We start from the raw sequence: 20,812 nt of genomic DNA, 5'->3' as shown, positions 1-20,812 counted from the left end.
AGGCTCATGACAGGCAATGCCATGCATGGTTTTTAATAGTCTTAAGATAAAAACTATAGGATTTATATGCCAAAGATTACATGCCATTTTGGTTTTTTTACATAGCAATGATTGATTTGTGCAACACAAGAACTGTATGTTAAATATTAATTATCCAAGCAATATCTATCATCTTCTTGTATGCTAATTTAGAGTTTCACTTCAAGCATTTTTTTTGTTTACATGGCTTTCAATTGTTCATGGAGATGTCTTTGAGAATGCAAATTCCCATTAGACACTTCAGTCGCAAATAAGTTAATAACACATTCTTTGGGTGCTTATGTTAAAATTGCATGTACTGTTGTCAGTTCTTTATGTGAATGCCATAATATCTAACCAAGAAACTAAAATGCAGCGTAATTATGCGTTTGAGCGACCTGATGTATTGACTGGAGAGCGCTATGTTTTGAAATTGAGCTATCCTTTTAAGGTAAGATTGTTTTAACTCTCTAGGTATTTTTTTGGAATCCTTGTATCTTTTTTCATATAAGTTAATTATTTTATGCTCTATCTGATGTGCTCTTCAGTAGTTTTATAACTGATTTTACAATTTTGGGCTACGTAGAGTATTCTGAATAAGATAATTTCGGGGTTGTTTTTGTCTTCAAGACCATATCATGAAATGCTAAAGAAGCTGTGTAATGTCTCAACAAGCATGATTTTAAAAGCTAGATTACTTTCCTTATGTTGCCTTATGTATATCAGGGCTTGATTACTTTCCTTCCTTAATTCTAGATTTTCTGTTTACTAATCAAATGAAATTATGTGTTAACTTATGGAATTGTATTTTTAGTATTTACAAAACAAATATTGAGTTCATGAAAGTGAGATGGACTGAAGCATTATGAATGCATTATTCTATTCTCTTTGATACAACCTTTTAACTATGATGTTTGGTCTAGTGTCTTATGGGCTATGAGTTGTAGGCACTTCATGTCATCTTTGAATCACCCAGTTGCAAATATGAGGTAACTCTTTAAGGCCAAAGGTCACTAAATTGATTCAATATGTGATCATAAGATGAACGAGTCACCCTTACATGGCAGTGCCTAGACTTCATTCTATTCCTTGCTTAATGCTGGCTGATGTGTAAGATAACTTTGATCACTAGTTATGGGCTGACTCCTTATTTGTATTATTAAATATATAATAAAATAAAATGTAAACCCTATGCTAGCCGACCTCACTACCATTTCTAAAACAAAAGGCATATAAATAATATGTTAACCGCAAATATTAAGAGTGTATATGAGGTAGATGTGATAGGATGCAATTACATAACACTGGTGCAGCGATCATTATTATCTTCTACCAAAAACAGCAAATATATTACAAAAGTGGCAGCGATAAGCATTCAGTTGTTAAGGATGATTAATCAAGGGACTGACCCTTGGTAAGAAGGTGTCCCTCCTTAGAATCAACACCCCCATTCATAGTGGCTCATGATGAGGCATTATAGGGAAACCCACTCGATCTGATATAAGTAATTAAGAACAGAAATTCTGATTTATTACCATCAAGCTGAAACTAGTAAGCTATTTGTGGAATTATGACATAAGAAATGACTGCATTATTTATATTTGCTGAAATATATATATCAGAGGATCAGATCAGATTGGATATGAGATATTGACATTCAGGCTAGCAGCAGACTTGTGAGTTAACAAGTATTTGGTATGCAATGTGGAAAAATGCTATCATACATCTATACTCTTTAATATATGTTTGACCAAGATATTAATAAGCTTTGTCGAATCTATTATGTTCCTTTAATTAATAAATTTATCTATGCCTAGTCCCCACAAGATTTCATACATGGAGTGAAAGGAAAATATCTTAGGGAGAGGCAGTAGATTGGTTCCCTTGAATTAAGTAGGTCATCCTAAGTGGATGGAATTGTCTTAGTTGGATGTTCCTGCCATTTGTGGGCCAAGAGGTGAGTTGTCCTAGTTGGATACTCCACGCTCTTGGGCACTCTTTCATAATTTTCCTTCCCAAACTCTACTATGGTTAGTTATGGGGAATAAGCTAGGGTTTAGGTTCTAGTAGCAAACTTATTTATCATTTTAATTGTTCATTAACTCTCAAATTCAATAACTTTTAAATGAGTTAATTTTAGAATGCTATTGGTAAAATGAATTATATTGTTACGGTTGTTAATTTTGGGTGAAAACATGTCTACTCCAATTTGGGGACATTACACCCAGCTTTCTTCAAAAGAAAAATCTTTAACTATGGCAAAGAAAGTAATTTCTAGTGTTGGTTTGAATCACTTTTCCTCTTTTCCCATTTAGTGGTTGGTGAATGGTCATAATTTTTAACTGGCAAGCATCTTTCATCTTTGAAGAGTTAGTTTCTTTGCCGCTTTGGTGTCAATCTTGTAGGTGTGGACTTGAAGATCATTGTTGTTGGCTTTTATTTTTTCCTTTTTTACTCAATGAGCATAGGGAGCTGCTAAACATTTCTCAGTTGCAGCCATGCTTTTCATAAGTCATTCTTATTAAAACAATTATGTATAAACACATTTCTTTTATTAGTAAGAATCAAATGGTTTAATGGAAGGAAATCAGACACAAACCAAATCTACTCACGCATTCAAATTTTAAATGAATATAAATGAGACGTTTTTTAATTAGGCACAAGTTCACTAAATATATGCATCATATAATATGTCTTGGAGGCTATCAAGAAAATGTATCTAATCTATCATCATGGGTCCTCTCTCTATCAAGTAAAACTTCTTAAGTTGGTCAGATTTATTTAGCTTTCAACTCGTTTGCATCACATATCTGTAATTATTTATTGTTTATTGTTTGATGTAGAGAAAATGTAGAGCTTATTAGGAAAAGTGTCTTTGATAGTTGAATATATAGAGTCCATAGGCCTCTAATGTGTTACTTTAGTGTGAGATGAGCTTGTTTACTTGCAAACAAAATCTATCTTGTCTTTATAAAATATCAATTCATATAGACGTGCCGGCATTAAAAAAATAAGATAAAAGTCTTTGATTAAAAAAAAGATTAGCTTTCAAATTTAGTTTTCAGGATCTTCAATCTAGGTAGTTTAAAATTATTTGCTAGTTGGTCAGAGGTGCTTGTAGAGATCTAGTGGTATGTTTTTGTTTTTGGCCAAGGCATATTGACTATAGGATTTGTGGCTGGCTATCAATTAACATACACCAATTCTCTTAATGAAGCTTCACAAAATGTTTAGATCATTAACTTTCATCTTCATGTCTATAGGTTTTGATTATCACTTCTCTTTTAAAGTTGTTTTATCACTCCATTCTTGACACCATGCATTGCCAATGTATTTTTAATACGGAGAGATTCATCAAAGATTTAGATTTCATGTGTTTCTGTATTCTTAAATTGAACCTCAAAATATTGTTTGTTTTCTTCTCATCTTATTTTAGGTTTAGGAACTAAAGCATCTGACTCATACTTCTTACCTTCTTGTTGGATGTTTTTGTAATGTCCCTCTCGATTCTGATATAAATTTTCAGTCTTAGCCCCCTTTAGAATTTCGTCAAACGCTTGTCTTACAAGTGCTTAGCTTGCTGTTCTTAGTTCAGTTTGTTATAAGGGACATTGAACACTAAACTTAATGAAATACTATGGACTGTCATTTTGTCAAATAGTTGACATACAATCTTCAGATTTCATATAATAGCTCAATGAACCATTACAAAACTCAAAGACACATGGTCTGATAATTATTACTAATTCTCAGACTTTTGAGGACAAATACCATTCATATGACTTATGCAAAACAACTGAAATTACAATGAAATGAGATGTATAATTTCGCTCAAGTGAAGTGATGAAGAAGCAACAATACCCTAGTTCATGGAGCCTCCAACATGCAATATTGAATCATGCCTAGTGCCGTCCCTGCTGCAATGGTGAAAGTCTGATAATAAATGATATGTCTGCTGATGGCCTTCAATTGCTGTCTCAAACTGATCGCCTTAGGCCCTAGGGTGTAGCGCCGTTCACCAAGAGGAAGTTTGAAGCCCCAATAATGAGTTATGTAAAATTGTGGATCCTTACCAGTCTGATAGGAGTTGTTTCAGACCTGAGATGGTTGCCAAATTCTGGTCTAAACTCCTTCAAACACCTCCAAAAAGAATCGCCTTGCCTCCTAGATGAAGTCGCTGTCCTCCAAGGTGAGAATCGATGCATCAACAATGAGCAATGAACAAAACCGAGGGTAACATGAAGTCTGTGCCAATCCGATGTAGGCCAGCAATTCGATGGGTTTCACCTTCCAAAATCACCAATGTAGCATCACCCTTCTCTCTAGACAAATCGTTGATCTCAACTATGAAGACTCGCAACAAACATGCCCCAAAGACAAAATCGTGGCTAGTGAAGGTCTGAAGCAAATCTCCCAAACTGTTGTGAATTCTCCTTAAGCCCAATATGGAAAGCTGAGTGCTCTTCACTCACCAAGCAACCCTTCAAAGGGTCTTTCACCTCCTCAGTTATGCTGATCGAAGGGAGGTATCGTTCCCTAGGATCTATTCTATGGACAACCTATGGCTCCACAACTCGATACAAGAGATAACCAAACAATTGATGATTCAACATGTATTCCCCCTCTTCTATTTATTCTTTTCATAACTCATCATAGCCACCTTCCAGAAGATAAGGGTAGGTACACTTTATATTATTTGATTATACATGTTATTTTTAATGCACTTTTAAAATATTATTTTATTATTAATAAAGTGCACACATCTCATGATACATGTTATCCCCTTATATCACCAAAATATCAAATAATAATGAGATGTGAAGCCACCAATCACCGCCACGTCGACCCCCTACACAACTCCTTGGCCTATGAGGGTCAATTATAGGCCAACCACGTGAATGTCAACGTGCTAAGGAGGAGGGGACATTACAATTTTTCTTTGTATTATTTAGCTTTTCCTTTGATAATTGACGATTTCTCTTTTTCGGTCCTTTCTATTAGAAGCTTATGTCAAAATGCCTTTTCAAAATATTCTACTTAGAAATTAGAATGGTCTCATGTCTTTGCATCATTGTTCAAATATTGTACTAAAACAAGGTTTTAGGAGTAAGAGTTACTCAATGATGCTTAGTATGAAGGCTTGTTTAGTGTTTAGGCAAAGATAGTAACCAAGACATTGGGTTAATCAGAAGCAATATGAGGTGCATATTAAGAGAATGTAATTAGGATATCTATATCATATGTCAAGGGTTATTTTTTAATTTGTGTTGAATAGATTGGAGGTTCATTAGAAGGGAATTTGATTGATGTGTGCTTTTCCTTGTAGTCCAATCTTGGACCACATCATAATTAGTGGAGCACTCTACTTCATTTGACTATCTTGGTTATAAAGCTCTTTGAACTAGGGTTTTAGAGTGAGAATAGTTACAAAGTCCAAGATTGAATATGACCATATACTTTTTCTGCACACTTAAGCTCAAAGTGATAGTTTGTTGATGCTATGGAGGGAAGCCATTGTTTGTATTGGGGGAATAAAAGTGTTCATTGATGTTGTTAAGACAAGTGTACATTTTCCAACATGTGTTTTAGATGAAGAACTAGGTGATGTGTTTGATTCTAACATGGATCATGATTGAAGATTTTTGGCATTTTTTTTCTGAAAATAAGTAAGGGTCATTTTGAAAAATATCAAAATTCCATTCAAGTATTGTTATTCTTTCTCATTTCTTTTAGAGCATATTGTCTATTAGGGGAAGTCAAGATGTTTATTTGTTGCATTGCAACAAACAACATTGATAAGTCAAACAACCCCCCTAAAGTCAGATTTGTATCACAACAATGGTCTTGTTCAAGTATACTCGGAAAACAATAGACATTACTGGTTAAAATTGAAGAAACAAGATTGAGATGAATTGGCATCTCTATCATAGGGAGCCATGGCAACCTTATTGAAAAACATCTAATAATTGACAATAGTTACAAATGTTGTAAGGATGGCAGTTTCAATTGATTACAACTAACAAATGTAATGGGAGTTAGTTACATTTTTCAATATTATATTATATTCTAATAATATGCTAATACACACCCTTAATGACTAAATCGGAGTTATCAATTGCTTTGCTTATCTGGTGAGTTGACACATTTAATTTGGTGAAGTCTTTAGTGAGCTCACCTTCAACTAGAGACAAGCTTTGTGTGGGTTGAATCTCAACTAGAATGGAGCCATCTTCAATTTTGTGTTGCTGATACGTAGGTGGACAAGAACCACCCAAAAGTTGACACATAGGAACACTCTAGGAATTAGAAGGTACATCTATTAATGGTGCAATAACATTAGCTTCCTTCTTGACCTCCTTAGATTTATAGTTGAACCATGGTTCTGCCCATGAAGTATACAAAATAATTTAAATCAGATTGTACAAGCAATCATTTTATCTTGTTTTGCATCATAAACAATGCACCTTTTCCACAAAATTGAACTAGAATGTTAGGATTGTTTGTACCTAACATTTTGTACGGAAATTTTGATACCATTGTTGAGTGCAACTTTGGTATCTGCTATCTCGTTGGTTGTATTTGCCACAACCAAACATAACAAAATTTTTGCGACTATCATCAACAATAAACTTTACATACCAATCCTTTTAACATTTGAACCCATGGGCACTACAAGGTTTGGTTTCTAGATTAGAAATGGAACATAGGTTCGTTATTAAGTTAAACATTTTGGGTAGAGGTTGTAGAGAACACAAGGATGAGATTGGGTCTTGTTGATGTGTTTTTATGCACATGCGAACACAAAATAAAATACCAAGGTATCTTATCCTCTCTTGAACAAAGTTTCTCGGATGTTGAAGATTTGCTTAAGGATCATTCGAGAAGACTCCAAGGATCTTATATGTAGGGTTTCTATGTATGGATAAGCTCTGTTGGTGTGATGTGATTATGCTGGAATCACAAGGGGACTTATGTTTGTATGCCTGAACGTTTGATTTGTTGGAACTCGAGTCCTATCTACTCACCGGGACAATAAAGAAATAGCAAAAGATGAAAGGCTCAGAAAGTCTACTCTAAAGCCTAGAATGCAAGAAGATGGATGAATGACTAGTTGGAGTCCTATTGGGCTAGGTCTCACCGTCAAACTGAACAATTCACAACGACTAAGTTAATGCATGAACAATAGATGCATAACAATTCGAAATTAAGCTCATTCAATGCCAGTTGACCACACAGGGTGCCCTTACAATTAGTAAGAGGCTAGTGGTTTGGACTAGGCGGATTCCAAGCGAGTGCATTCAACAATTCTTCTCCATTCAATCTAATCATTTACCATCTAAACTGAAGATTCAACAAGAAACCATGCATATTGCAAAGAAACAACACACTTCACCCTAACTTCAATGAAAACGGAGTTCATTTACAATCAAGGCAACAATTTCTTGCCTTCTCTTCCTACTCTACTCTAATTGCTATTCCACTATTCTAGCTACTAACTCTTGACTATGAGCTATTCTAACCTCTATGTGATGTCCCCTTCTAGTCGACATCTGTCAGCTGAGTAGATTAGCCTATCACTGACCCTCGTAGGCTGATGAGGTTGGTTAGAGGGTCCTCCTAAGTGATTCGTCATCTTCAGAGCGAGCACTCCAGGACTGGTTTTCGTTTGAGGTCTCTAGGACTCCGTTTGAGATACTTACTATTTTTAACAGTCCTGCTATTTATAGCCAGTGGGTTGGGCAGGGGCAGAGTATGGTTTGGTAGTCTCCAGTTCAGACGACAGACAATTCTGATGAATACTTAGAGAGATATTAATTAAATATTAAATGACAAACTTTAATGTTTTGATGTTTTAAAAGTCACTTTAAGTTATAACTCAAGTGAGGGTCTATTTCTCGTCAGATGGGGCTAGTTTTTATATTAAATGGAAAGTGATTTATTTTTGACACTTCAATAGTCAAAAAATAAATAATAAAAGTTAAAACTTCATTAAAGGCCAAATCACACCTTTCTTGGGAATCGTGCCAAACTCTAAGTGGAGAAGATTAAAGAAGATTTTAGGTCTTCTTTTCATTAGGCTACTTTTTGATGTTTTGGATTAGGGCTTTGAGAGGAGTTTTTGGCCAAGGGTTTTAGCAGAAGATTCTTCTGCAGTGATCGGAGGTATCAGTGCAGGAAAACGTGGGATTCTTGTACAACAGCATCAAAGGCTGTGAAATATCAGTTGATCTTGCTTATTCAGTTGGTTTCATTCAGGGACCAAGTTTGTGCTAATTAATGAGAGAGGCACCGTCAATCTTCAGTGTTTTGTTGCAGCAGCAAGAGGGAAAACAGAGATACACAAAGGGGATATTATTTGGTGGCTGTATGGCTGCTTGGGAGTTGCGCCAATCACCTGAAGGAGGCTGCGATCTGCATGCTGGAGGGTTGCAAAAATATATTAGAATAAGCAGAAGGTGCACCAAGCCTGGAATCTTCCATTAAGCTATCATGCAAGCTGTCGGGCCAGTTTGGAATAAATTACAGCATGCTGTCATAATGGACTGTGTATGACCAGCAAGAAGGAAATAAGGGTTTCCAGAATTTCTTGGTATTTATCAGTTTCCTCTCTAGTATTGTTGTTTATGTATTAAGGATAAATAAAGGTTGAATAAATGTAATAAGGGTTTGATCAATTTACTATCGAATTATAATTGATTTCTAGCAATTCCCCATAGTTGCTTTTTGAGCTTGTAATAGTCAAAGTTATACTTGCTGTTCAAAAATTTGCAAAGAACAAACTTAAAACGCAACAGGTTCAACTAAACTTCAGTTGTCAGAGTTGAGGGCCTTTTGAGGTTCTTACACTCTATTAGCTTACTATTAACCCTTACAAATGAGGAGCCAGAGCTTTATATAGAGAGCTCTTTACATTTCAATGGCTTTGATTGATTTAGAATGAATGGCTAGGATTTCAAGATGAAAACCCTAATTAGGGTTTGTTAGAACAAACTCTCTTAACCAGTGAGAAAATTACATTCAATGCACAAGAACCAATAGGAAACAAGGGTAGGTACATCGGAGTTTGTGCCTCTGTGCAGAAGCATGATTCACTGAATCTGGACATGCTGATGTGGACCTTTCTGTGTGGAGGAATAGTGATTGGGATACCACCTTGTTTGGTACTTGCTTTGTGATGACCTTTGGTTGATCCTCCTTTGTCTTGGATGTACTTGAGGAACGATGTACCCTTCCTTGACTCTCTTGTGTTTGATGAAGCCTCCTTCTTGATTTTGCATTATGATGATAGGAAGTCATGGTCAAGTCACTCCTCCTTTGGTAGCTCACCTCGCTTTGATGTGTTTATAAGATCTCTCTTCTTTGTCATCTAGTGATTTCTCCATGTGGTAGAATGAGGTCTTTGAGGATGGTTAACTCCATTGCTTGGAACTCCTTGAACACTTGAAGTCCTTCAACTTGGAAGCACTTTGAGTCCTCTCTCACGCATTTGAAGTGTCCTTGATGATGATGAAATTTGAAGAGGTTGCCCTTGTCTTGGCCTGATCTTCCTCCAACTTGATTTTATTGATCTGCAAAACAAATCTTTTCAAGCACATATGATGTACATTCTAACATAGCATTTCTTACCTTAAATCATCAACAAGAAGGCATTAGGATTAATTTCGCTCTGGACCCTCTCTAGGGACAGGACCCATAATGAGATTTTCACTCTGGACCCTTTGGAAGGGTCAGGAGCGAAATTGGCATTTAATCTCAATTTCACCATTTCCTTTGCTTCAAATCACTTCTCAAGGCAAGTATACATCATTCTTCTATCAAACATGGCTTAGGCATCAAGATTTCGACCCCAAACAAGGAGCAAATAGAGGTTTAAGAAATTTCGCTTTGGACCCTTTGGAAGGGTCAGGAGCGAAATTTGTCTTTTGATGCCATTCATCTTCTTTTCAAACCTCCCTCTATCATCATCAAGTGAATTCGCCCTCAATTTAGCTCAAAACAAGATCTTTTGGGTGCATTAGGTGAAATAGAGAGTTCCTCTAAGGATTTCGCTCTAGACCCTTTGGAAGGGGCAGGAGCAAAATAGCTATTCTGCTCAATTCTTCCTTCATAGAACTACATCTCTTACCCTTACCTCATCAAAAACAAGTCTGTTGCCCTAAAAAATGCTTAGGAATGGATTAGTTCAAAGGTTTGAGCAAGGTACAAGGCTTCTTGAAGAAATTCGCTCCTGACCCTTTGGAAGGGTCAGGAGCGAATTTGCTCTCTTGGGCTCAATTCACACTTCCTTTTTCATAACTTTGTCTTAGACTTGAACTTTTGAATCTTTCATTGTCATGCATGACCACCATTCAATGTCCCTAGTGAGGAATTAGGTCCTTTGGAGGATTTCGCTTTAGACCCTTTGGAAGGGTCAGGAGCTTAGAAGAAATTCGCTTTGGACCCTATGGAAGGGTCAGGAGCGAAATTTGTCATTTATGCCCAAATCCCTCATATTTTCATCACTTCATTTTGTTGTACACATCAATTCTTTCTCAATCATGCCATAGGGACAAGGTTTATGATGCAAATTAGGACCAAGAAGGGAGATCCAAGGAAATTCGCTTTGGACCCTTTGGAAGGGTCAGGAGTGAATTTCAGGAATTAGCCTTAAATATTACTCAAACATTCAAACTTCACCCTCATTCACATTGCTCTCACGTTAGGACATGCTAACAAATCACCTTAAGGAGGCACTTAGTTCAAAATGTTGGATCAAAAGCACATCTTAACAATTTCGCTTAGGTACCTCTGGAAGGTACATGACCTCAAGAGAAATTTCGCCCTAGACCCTTTCAAAGGGTCAGGAGCGAAATTTACATTTTAGACTTCATTCACACTCAACTTGCCTTGGACCTATCTTTTGGGTCCTTCCTTCATCTCAATCAAGTCCATTTAACTTCAAAGTGATGTTCACTCAATGCATTTGATGACAAATTAGGCCTTTCTAAGGATTTCGCTTTGGACCCTTTGGAAGGGTCATGAGCAAAATTGATGTTTTAGGCTCAATATTTTGATCCCATCTCGTTCCAACTTGCTCACAAGGCATAGATATGTCATTCCTCATTCAGTCAAGGCCTGGAAGCAAGGGTTATAGTCCAAGTTGGGACCAGGAGATGTTTTAAGAAAATTCGCTTTGGACCCTTTGGAAGGGTCAAGAGCGAATTTTGCAATAATGCTCAAATTCATGACCTTTTCTCCAAATTACCAGGTCTAAGTTTGTTCAAAGGCATCCAAAAGGTGAATTCAAGCCAATTTCCTCCCAATCCATGCCTTAAAGTGAAGGTTTTGTTAAGAATAGGAGTCAAAAGGGAGCTAAGGAAGATTTCACTCCCGTCCCTTTGGAAGGGTCAGGAGCGAATTTGACAATCTAGCTCAAATTCCCCATTCAACTCACAAGCTTTCAAGTCTAGGCTTGGTCGTTAGGCATTTTCTAAGGATAAATAGGTCAATTTTATACCAATCAATGCCTAGAGTACAAGAACTTCATCTTTTATCAATTGGACCAATCTCAAACCTTCAAAGGGACAACACTTACTCACATACCTCTATTCGTCTCCTTGACTAAATGACCTAGGTCTTAAAGGGCAATACTCCTAAAATGATACAATGACTTCCTCAAACTCAAACAATACTCAACCCTAGAAGCAAGACCCAGGTCTAACCAAGAGGAAACTTTCAACAGAGACCCTAACCTGGACCACCTATTGACCCATTTCAACTCAAGCAGACCATCCTATCCTAATGAGCCCTCTGGCGACCCTTCAATGCAAAGACTAATAGCCAAGAACCTAAAAGACTAAGCCAAGAAAACAAACCCTAGAAAGCAAAAAGTAGGGGTCCCCATTTAGAATGGGGCGATGTGTGAATACGTCACAATAGGTCTTTAATGTGGCTCCATTTAATTGTGCCTTGGGGTGTCCCAATTGCAAAACATAGTGGTCGGCTTAGGTCCTTGCATTGCTTGAAGTTCAATCCCTACCTCAAGGTGTCCCTATGGCCACTACAAAATGCTTGCCATGGGAATGGAACTTGGATTTGTGTTATGAAACACATTACTCCTGCCACTTGACACATACCTCTTGGGCTAGGTCTAAGCTTTCATTTTGGTCGTAAGAAGCTTTCCTAAATATGATGACAAACATTGTCTTCAAATAGGAAATGGATGAGGGATGTGTTGGTGTTGGAAATAAGCCAGACCTGGACCGACGATGGATTGGTCCAAGAGGGGCTAGTAGCTCAGTGGTAGAGCACTCCAACAGCGTATGGAAGGTCCTAGGTTCGAGTCCTAGCTGGTCCATGTCTCAACATGGTATCATAGCCAGGTTCAGGCTAGGAGCCCCAAGCACACAAGAGGTGTGGCTTAAGGGGGGGATGTTGGTGTTGGAAATAAGCCACACCCGGACCGACGATGGATTGGTCCAAGAGGGGCCAATAGCTCAGTTGTAGAGCACTCCAACAGCGTATGGACGGTCCTTGGTTCGAGTCCTAGCTGGTCCATGTCTCAACAGGATGCATGGTGATGACAATTCTTTTGGTGTAGTCATGATTGAAGGTTCAATTAAGGATTATTCAATCATGTAGCTGAATACACAAAGGTCAAACACAAGTAGCAAAAATCAATGAAACTACATATGATATAAATGATCTATCAATTCATTGTCAGGAAATACATTACAATCTGCTGCAATGGGCTTAAAATATGAGGCCTTGACCTTCAAACCCATGTGGACAATTATGTGTTGATTATGAAATTATTGAACAATAATATAATGTTCTTTAGTTTGCTATCAAGTTTTTATAATAATATAAGAGACAAAGTGGTGTGAGACTTGATGCCAATTGTGATGTGTAGTCAACTATAAGAAGAGAACCTTCTAGAATGAGTAGGTTTGGTTGGATTCATCTTGGATGGGCTTACAAGTTTAGGGTGGGATCCTAGATGATTCCTAGGTTGGATTGGATACGTACCTAAAACAGAAAGTCGTAGGGCTTGAACAAATGACATATGATAAAATGATAATCTTATATCATATTTTTGACATTTACAATCTTTACAATATTTTTTGGGGTGTTTATGTTAATGTTCAAAAAAATGTAAATGCATATTTTTTCTGGATTTGCATCATAGTTCCATGGACTTTCCTAATGGGGGGATGTAAGGATAGGTTTTGGGGGCTAGGGGACCAAGGGCCTAAGTTTGGGGACGATAGGGGGATTGCGACGGAGCAATGGTGGGGTTGGCAGTCTTGATATAAAAATAGAGGTGAATTGAAATCTTCAAGGCAAAATCTGCAATATATCATCTTTGTGAGTGTCCCATGAAAGGCCAACTTGTTTTAATGAAGTTAAATGATGCAATCGGTATGTAATGGCATGTGCCATATAGCAAGCAACTTGGCAACATCCTCAACAGAGGTGGCAAAAGTGGTGGTGCTATGGGGAGGTGGCGCTTTTGTTTTTGAGGGGATGCATCCTCGTGGAACATTGGTTTGCATATTGTGAGTTGTAGAAACACTCCTTAAACACAAGGCAAAACATTTTTTGCTTTTGGTTGAAATGAATCTTTTTTTTATACATTTGCATTATTGAGGTAAAAACAAAGACTAGATAATGCAAGTGCAACACAGATTGGATAGAATAACACATAATTGTGAATGTTGATAATTAAATGAGGACTCAGTACAAAGCCACAATCTAGATTTTCAAGTTCACTTGCAATACAAAGCTTGCAAATTTGTCAAAGTGATTCAACACTTTGCACAAGTAACAAGACATCTCAATAAACACTTATAAGCAAGATAGGTGTAATAGATGTCCTTGAGAATTATTAACATTGAATACTCAATGAATATCAACTCTAGTAATACATGGGCAGGCGAATTACCATTGATCGAGAAAACTAGGTGCAAAAAGACAGCTATATTGTTTACAAACTTTTTACATGAAAATAAATAAAAAACTAACTATTACATTTACTTCAAGAATGATTTTATGAAATACAATTTTTATTAGGAAATCGTATCCTTCAATATTAAAAATAAAACCATGCAACCTTGTTAAGTTGTAGATTGAATTTATTATAAACTATGACTTAATGTTCATCTCTCTTGCATGGCAAGAGATCTAAACATCGTTGACTCCAAGCTATAAATAAAGAATACTAAAAATGACATAAGGCTGAAAATTAATATAGTCACTTTGTGCTAAAAATAGAGACCGTTAAAAAATAACATGGGCTATAAATATTTAGGTTGAATCATTTTAACATTAGGACCGTTTTGTTTGTCACTCAATTCATATGAATTGTTAAGAATCTCTTTGGGTGGGTTTTATGTTTCTTTGAGGTCTTTGGGAGAATTCCATTGTTGACTTCAACATAAACAAAGGATTCATCCCATTCTCTACTATTTTTTCCTATGAATTGATAATTCTCCACACATGTTGCACTCATTTTACTTATTTAACATTGGCTCTTTCTTAGACCTTTGAAAAATTCTATTTTGATATCAATTAAGTCTTAAGAACTTGGTAGCTTGACCTTTGAAATATTGTCTTTTGATATCAACTAAGTCTTAAGAACTTGGTAACTTGTTTTCTTGACAATATTACATGCACATTCTAAATGTTGCACTACTGCAGGACCCACCTCTTCCAGCTGACTTGAAGGGAAATCATTTTTCTGCCCTTTTTGGTACTCACTCCAGGTTTGCCGCTCACCGCTCCCTTCACATAATTTTGCACATTTTTGATAAATAGTGGTAATGCTTTATGGCAATAAATGTATTATTTCATTGCTTATTGACATTTTGTAATGGTGGGATATATTTTACTTTTTTTTGAGTGTGCATGACTAAGATCATAGATGCAAGACTTGTAGAGTACTTGTCGAGTCTTGAAAAACTCACAAGTATTTACGGCAGAAACTTGTTGAGTTTTTGGAGTCAAGTTTTTGGCGAGTTTTTCACAAAAACTCTATTAAATAAAAAAGAGAGGCCTAGACGTGTCAAAAAATTATCTAATTTTTTTTCAAGTCAGTTTGATTCTCTTCATTAGAATATATACATGAAATATAACTTTTAAGTAAAAGTCACATTTCAATGTCTTTTTCCTTTCTTATACTTCAAGTTATATTTCATATATATATTGGTAGGATGTTTGAGAGTGGTTTCAGATCTCTAGGAGTTATAATGCAAATTCTGGGTTTTAAAAGATCTTATAAATTTTCAGACAATCAAATTTTAGTTATTAGTAGGCTCCTATCAGCATTCTCTTGCTCTCTCTATCTCACTTTATCTGTCCTAAATTCTAGACCTATTGATTTCCCTATCACTCTTCCCCTATCTCCTATCTCTATCGCTCTCTATCTCACTCTCTCCTCTCTCCATCAAGATCTAGACCTATCTCTCTTACTCCCTCTCTTTCACCTTCAAACCCCGTGAGCGGTGCTACCCTCAACCTTGTTTCGGCGAGGTGGAGGAACCACAACGGACTCCTAGGACTAGACCCTCTAGTTCTACCTCTACCCTAGTCTTCACTAGAGTTGGGAAGAGGAAGATGTAAAATGTTTTGATATATTGTTTACTTTTAGTTTTACAAAAACAATTTGCTATTTTCATTTTGTTTCAGACTATTAGCCATCAACATTCCACATGAGGATGCCATTTTGTGCTTGATTTGCCATTAAATCAATCAAATATAACTAGATTTATCTTGTTTCTTTTATGTACTAATTTATTGACTCATTGGATACATCTTGTCATTGAATCTTGCAAAAAAGTGCATATTTAATGAAATTTAAGCAATTTTTTAAGTTGTCGAGGTTTTGGTCGAGTTTTGGCAAATTTTTACTAAGTTGCATTTTCGGGCCTTGTCGAGTCTGAGTTTTTTAAATATGACTAAGATTATAGGGTGTTATTAAGTGATAATTCAAATGTAAATATGTTTTGATTGCTTTTCCTTAATTCATAAGATGGATGAGTTATCATTACAATGACAGTCTAAGAACATGAAATATAGGCAGCTTTAGATCAATTACAAGAGCTGTCATTAATGGACAATTTTCACAATGTTCGAGGACACAAGGACTGCGATTACATTAATGCATTCACACTACAAGAATTACAAATGAGAGCAATTTGTAAGAACCTGATGCCTTGAGAAGCCAGCAATGCTCGTTGTTTATCACCCTTCTATATGCCAAATCGAACCTTAACTAATGCCGCCCCTGCTGCTGTGATATGCAGTCTGAAATCTCAGTATATGACAGCTGCAATTACTTCGATTCTCCACCAAAGAGGCTGCCTTAGTTGCAGGGATGTATTGCCAATCTTAAGTGAAGTTTTGGAAGTCAAATGCATGAAATAGGAGCCAAAATGAACTTGTATCAGAACTGCCCTTTGCTGCAACAATGGAATCTGATAATAATTGTAATCAGCTTCTAACTCTTTGCCAAGACCCCTAGAAAGGATCGCCTCCTCCTCCAAGTTGTAGCGCTATCATCCAAGATGAAGTTTGATGTTCTAAAGTGGACTTGTGAGCAAATTTGTGGGAAACAAGGGAACTGTACGATTTGACTTCAGATCGGAAATACTGCCTGCAACCTCCTAATTTCTCTTTCAAAATGTTCTTAGGGGATTCGCCCTTCCTTTCCAATGCTGCTACTACCTTCTAATAATGATTCGTGGCCTGTGCGCTGAGATATGACCAAAATTGTGGTTGAGGATCAGACATTACAATTCGGCCTCAAATCAGAAATGAACAGCACACTCTCAACAAGGTTCCCAAGCGATCTTCAACAAAAATAAAATAAATGGTTTTAAGGCTCCACCAGGATAAGTCTGAAAAACCACATGAACCCAATATAGAAGATTGAGTATCTTCCACTCTCAGCTGCAAATTTGTCTTCAAAAGAAGACTTCACAAATTAGGCACCAATGTAGATTTCGTTGCGAACCTACTCCCAAGATGAAGAACTAGGGTTTCGTCCAACCCTTCTATCAATCTATTGAAGGTTTGCATCCTTAGAGATTCAACTAATGCAATGCATCAGTTCATCAATTCCAAATCCAAATCTCCAATCTCCTTGAAGCTTCAATCTGATCTCCCTTTATACTTTTTTATCTCCACATCCAGAAGCTTCTAGAGGTTCCATTTGCAATAAAATAATATTATTTTATTTTAGTGACTTTATGATTTAATATTTTATTTTAGTCACTATTTAATTAAATATAAAGTCACTTTCTCATTTTTAATTTATTTTAGTGACTTTATAAGAAATTAATTTAATTAATTTCTTATTATTTCTCCACTTAGCCAAAAGGCTAAAACTTCATAAGAGGCTACAAAAATGGGGACATTACAAAGGACCAAAGCTTACCTTAAAGGCTTGATGAATATGTATGAGCAATTGATTAGTGAAGAGTTGTCGCTTGCTCTTGCAGCCTTGCTCCCATAGCTGACTCTTGTTCAATACAATGGCAAACTTGATGGTGATTTGGATTGAGGGGGAATGCCCGTTATAAAGGTCTCTTGAGTGTTTAGGGTATGGGTGGGGCCATTAAGACTTTTAAGGTTAGTGCTAGCGGCCCACTATTCCCCCCCCAAAAAAAACTTTTTAATGATTCAAGTGTGGAGGTGTTGTAGCGTTTTCACACATCGCCCCATTGCAAATGGGGACCCATGTTTTTTGCTTTTTAGGGTTTGTTTTCTAGGTCTTTTAGGGTTTTGTCAGTTGGCCTTTGCATTTTTGAGTGCTGTTAGGGAGATCATGGATAGCAAGTCCTGCTTGAGTGGTGTCCTGATCCTGAAATTTGACTAAGTCTGGAAACTGAAAAACCTCAAAAAACTAGATTTTGCAATATAACTCCTGGAGGTCTGAAACCACTCTCAAACATCCTGAAAGTATATATGGAATATAACTTAAAGTATAAGAAATTTCTTATACTTAAATGTTATATTCCATAAAAATTATCCTGATAGAGAGTTCTAAAAGTCAAAAAGCGCTCCTATCCTTCACTGAGGATCCAGAGCGAAAAGCGCTCCTGTCCCTCACCAAGGGACTAGGGCGAAAAAGCTTATTGGAGTCATTCCTGACCTCGTTTGGTCAAATTGAAACATCAAAGGCATAGTGAAGGACGAAATGAACATGATAGAACATCCAGACTTGATTGAAAACAATGAAATGATGAAGTTTTTGCCTAGAAGGTCAAAAGTGCTCCCGTCTCTCACTGAAGGACCAGAGCACTTTTCTTTATATGCACAATTTTAGACCTTTATTGGACATTAACTTCTATTCATAGCATGAAGTAAGATGAAATCTTCCCTAGCAAAGGAATTTCGAGGTGAAAAGTGAAGACAATTTGGCTTAGAGGGCAAAAAGTGCTCCCGTCCCTCACTGAAGGACCGGAGCACTGAATTTCAAATTCACACTATCTTTGCAAGGTTAAGGTGATTTTATGATTTGAAGAGGTTAAGGGAGGCATGTTTTGTCCATTGAATATAATTTAAGCGGTTCACAAAGGAGTAAAACAACCCAGATGACAAAAAGTGCTCCTGTCCCTCACTGAAGGACCATGCCGCTTTTTCAAGTTTCTCCTCTTTGTTTGATATTTTATGGCAAAACTTGACTTGGATGGGAAGGACGAAGGATGTTTTATGCCTTGGACGCGATTGAAGGTTTAAAAGAACAAAGAAATACACCAAGATGCAAAAAGTGCTCCCGTCCCTCTCCAAGGGTCCAGAGCGATTTTCCTAGAAAGTGTAAATTTCTTGCAAAGACAAGGCAAGTTTGTGATTGAAATGAATGGAAGAGGACATGATTAGCCCATTGAAGATAATTTGGGAAGCTAGCAAAGGCCGGATAAGCTTGAAGTTGAAAAAGTGCTCCCGTCCCTCACTGAAGGACCAGAGCACTTAACATGTTATCTAGCCTTTCTCGCCAATTATGGACAAATTGAGGCCAAGGCGCAAGTTTGAAAAAGTGTTTAAAATGCCTTGAAGTGGAATTGAGATGCGAGAGTTGCAAATTTTGACGACAACTGGCAAAAGTGCTCCCGTCCCTCACCAAGGGACCAGGGCGCAATTTCCAAATATGACCATTTACCTTGCATTTTGAAAGGATATTTTTATTACCAAGGCTCAAGATGGAGTGAAATGTGATATTCTACGCCTTGAGGGTAAATTGAAGATTAATGTGATCAAGAATTCATGAAATGGACTCAAAAGTGCTCCCGTCCCTCACTGAAGGACTAGAGCGCTTTTTATGAAAACAACTAATTCCCTCTGAGATTATGCTAAGGCAAAGTTGTATGAGATGGGAAGGATTTTCTAAAACATGGTGAACAAAGGTTTGACTTTAAAAATTGAGAATCCTAGCCTAAAAATAAAAAAGTGCTCCTGTCCCTCTCCAAGGGACCAGAGCGCTTAACATGTGCATTCATTATTTTTTGCCATATCCTAACGTTGACATCCTCCAAATCGCATGAGATGCCAAACTTGCCAACTTCGAAATATTTGAAAAAAATTAATTAAATTGGCATTTGATAAAGAACATATTGGCATTTAATAAATTAATTTTGGGCCTCAAAAAATTGAATTTCTATTATAAAGGCATTTAAAATTAATTTTTGTGAAATAAAAAAATTAAATGTGGAGCGCACAAGGCATTATTTGCCTTTATTTGACAAGTCGGCCTACTCCTTTTTGGTTTTTATTTATTATTTTACCTTTTATTTGCTAGGTCGGCCTCAACAAGAATCAAGGTGAGTGCTCTATATATTGGAGGTGTGTTTTTTTTCATCATTCAAATCATTCAATCATCCTTTCAAGTGTGAATTGGAGGAGCAAATTGGAGAGGCGAATTTCTTGCTAGATTGGAGGATAATTTCCAGATTTTTTGAAGACATTTGAAGGCGAATTTCCAGATTTTGAAGAAGCTAGTGGAAGGTGGAATTCTTTTTCAAGCTAGAGGAGGCACAATTTGTTCAAGAGATGGCTTTGATCTACATTTCGCCTAGCCAAAATTCACCTTATTTTTTGCATCATTTTTTAGAATTAATTCTCAAGTGGAGGTATGGCGAGATCATCCTAGTCCCAATGTTGAAATTGTGAATTTTGAACTTCAAGTTTTTGAAAATTGCGTAGTTATTAGGAAATGATAACTCAAGATTTATCATGAAGTTTCCTAATTAAAATCTTAAATCTTCCTTTTGAATCCTAATTTCTACACTTCAAGATATATTATTAATTGTGAAATGTTGTGTAGGTATCAAGATGGCAACTCCCAAGCTCGAAAGATCTACAAGTCGGAAGACTCTCCTCAAGGAAAATCAAGCCAGATCAAGGACGGTCTCCTCCAAGAAGATCAAGCAAGGACAAGGGCGACCTCCTCCAGCCTAGCATCGACAAGGATGGCTTTCTTCGATCAAACATCAACAAGGGCGACCTCTTCCAATCCAGCATTTCAAGTTGAGGTACATCATCATCCTGCACATCAGAGACAAAAGAAGTCAGAGCAAGGGTTCGTTGAAGAAGTAGATAGTTCTAGATGAATTAATTAAAGCTAGCTTCTCAACAACATCAAGTTGAATATCTACCAAGTTACAAGTGTCAGACGAGGTGGCATCCTAGTCATCACTTCTCCAGTCGGATTGGTCCACCTCAGCATGTCTAGATTCAATGTACCTAACTCATGGAAGGTGGCACAAACTTCGATGTACCTACCCCGGCTATCCATTGGTGGAATTTTCTAGAGAGG

At 36.9% G+C, this 20,812-nt stretch overlaps 1 protein-coding gene across 1 annotated transcript in view; it reads left to right on the top strand.

Moving 5' to 3' along the window:
- LOC131033963 (DNA polymerase alpha catalytic subunit) overlaps window positions 1-20,812 on the top strand; it is a 67,760-nt gene that overhangs the window by 29,363 nt on the left and 17,585 nt on the right. The window contains exons 5-6 of the mRNA XM_057965288.2: window positions 395-469; window positions 14,698-14,762. Coding sequence (XP_057821271.2) covers window positions 395-469; window positions 14,698-14,762 — 140 coding nt within the window. The remainder of the gene's footprint in view (window positions 1-394; window positions 470-14,697; window positions 14,763-20,812) is intronic.

This window comes from Cryptomeria japonica, chromosome 7, assembly GCF_030272615.1.
Source record: "Cryptomeria japonica chromosome 7, Sugi_1.0, whole genome shotgun sequence".
Lineage (NCBI taxonomy): Eukaryota > Viridiplantae > Streptophyta > Pinopsida > Cupressales > Cupressaceae > Cryptomeria > Cryptomeria japonica.
This window is presented reverse-complemented; position numbering and strand designations above follow the sequence as displayed.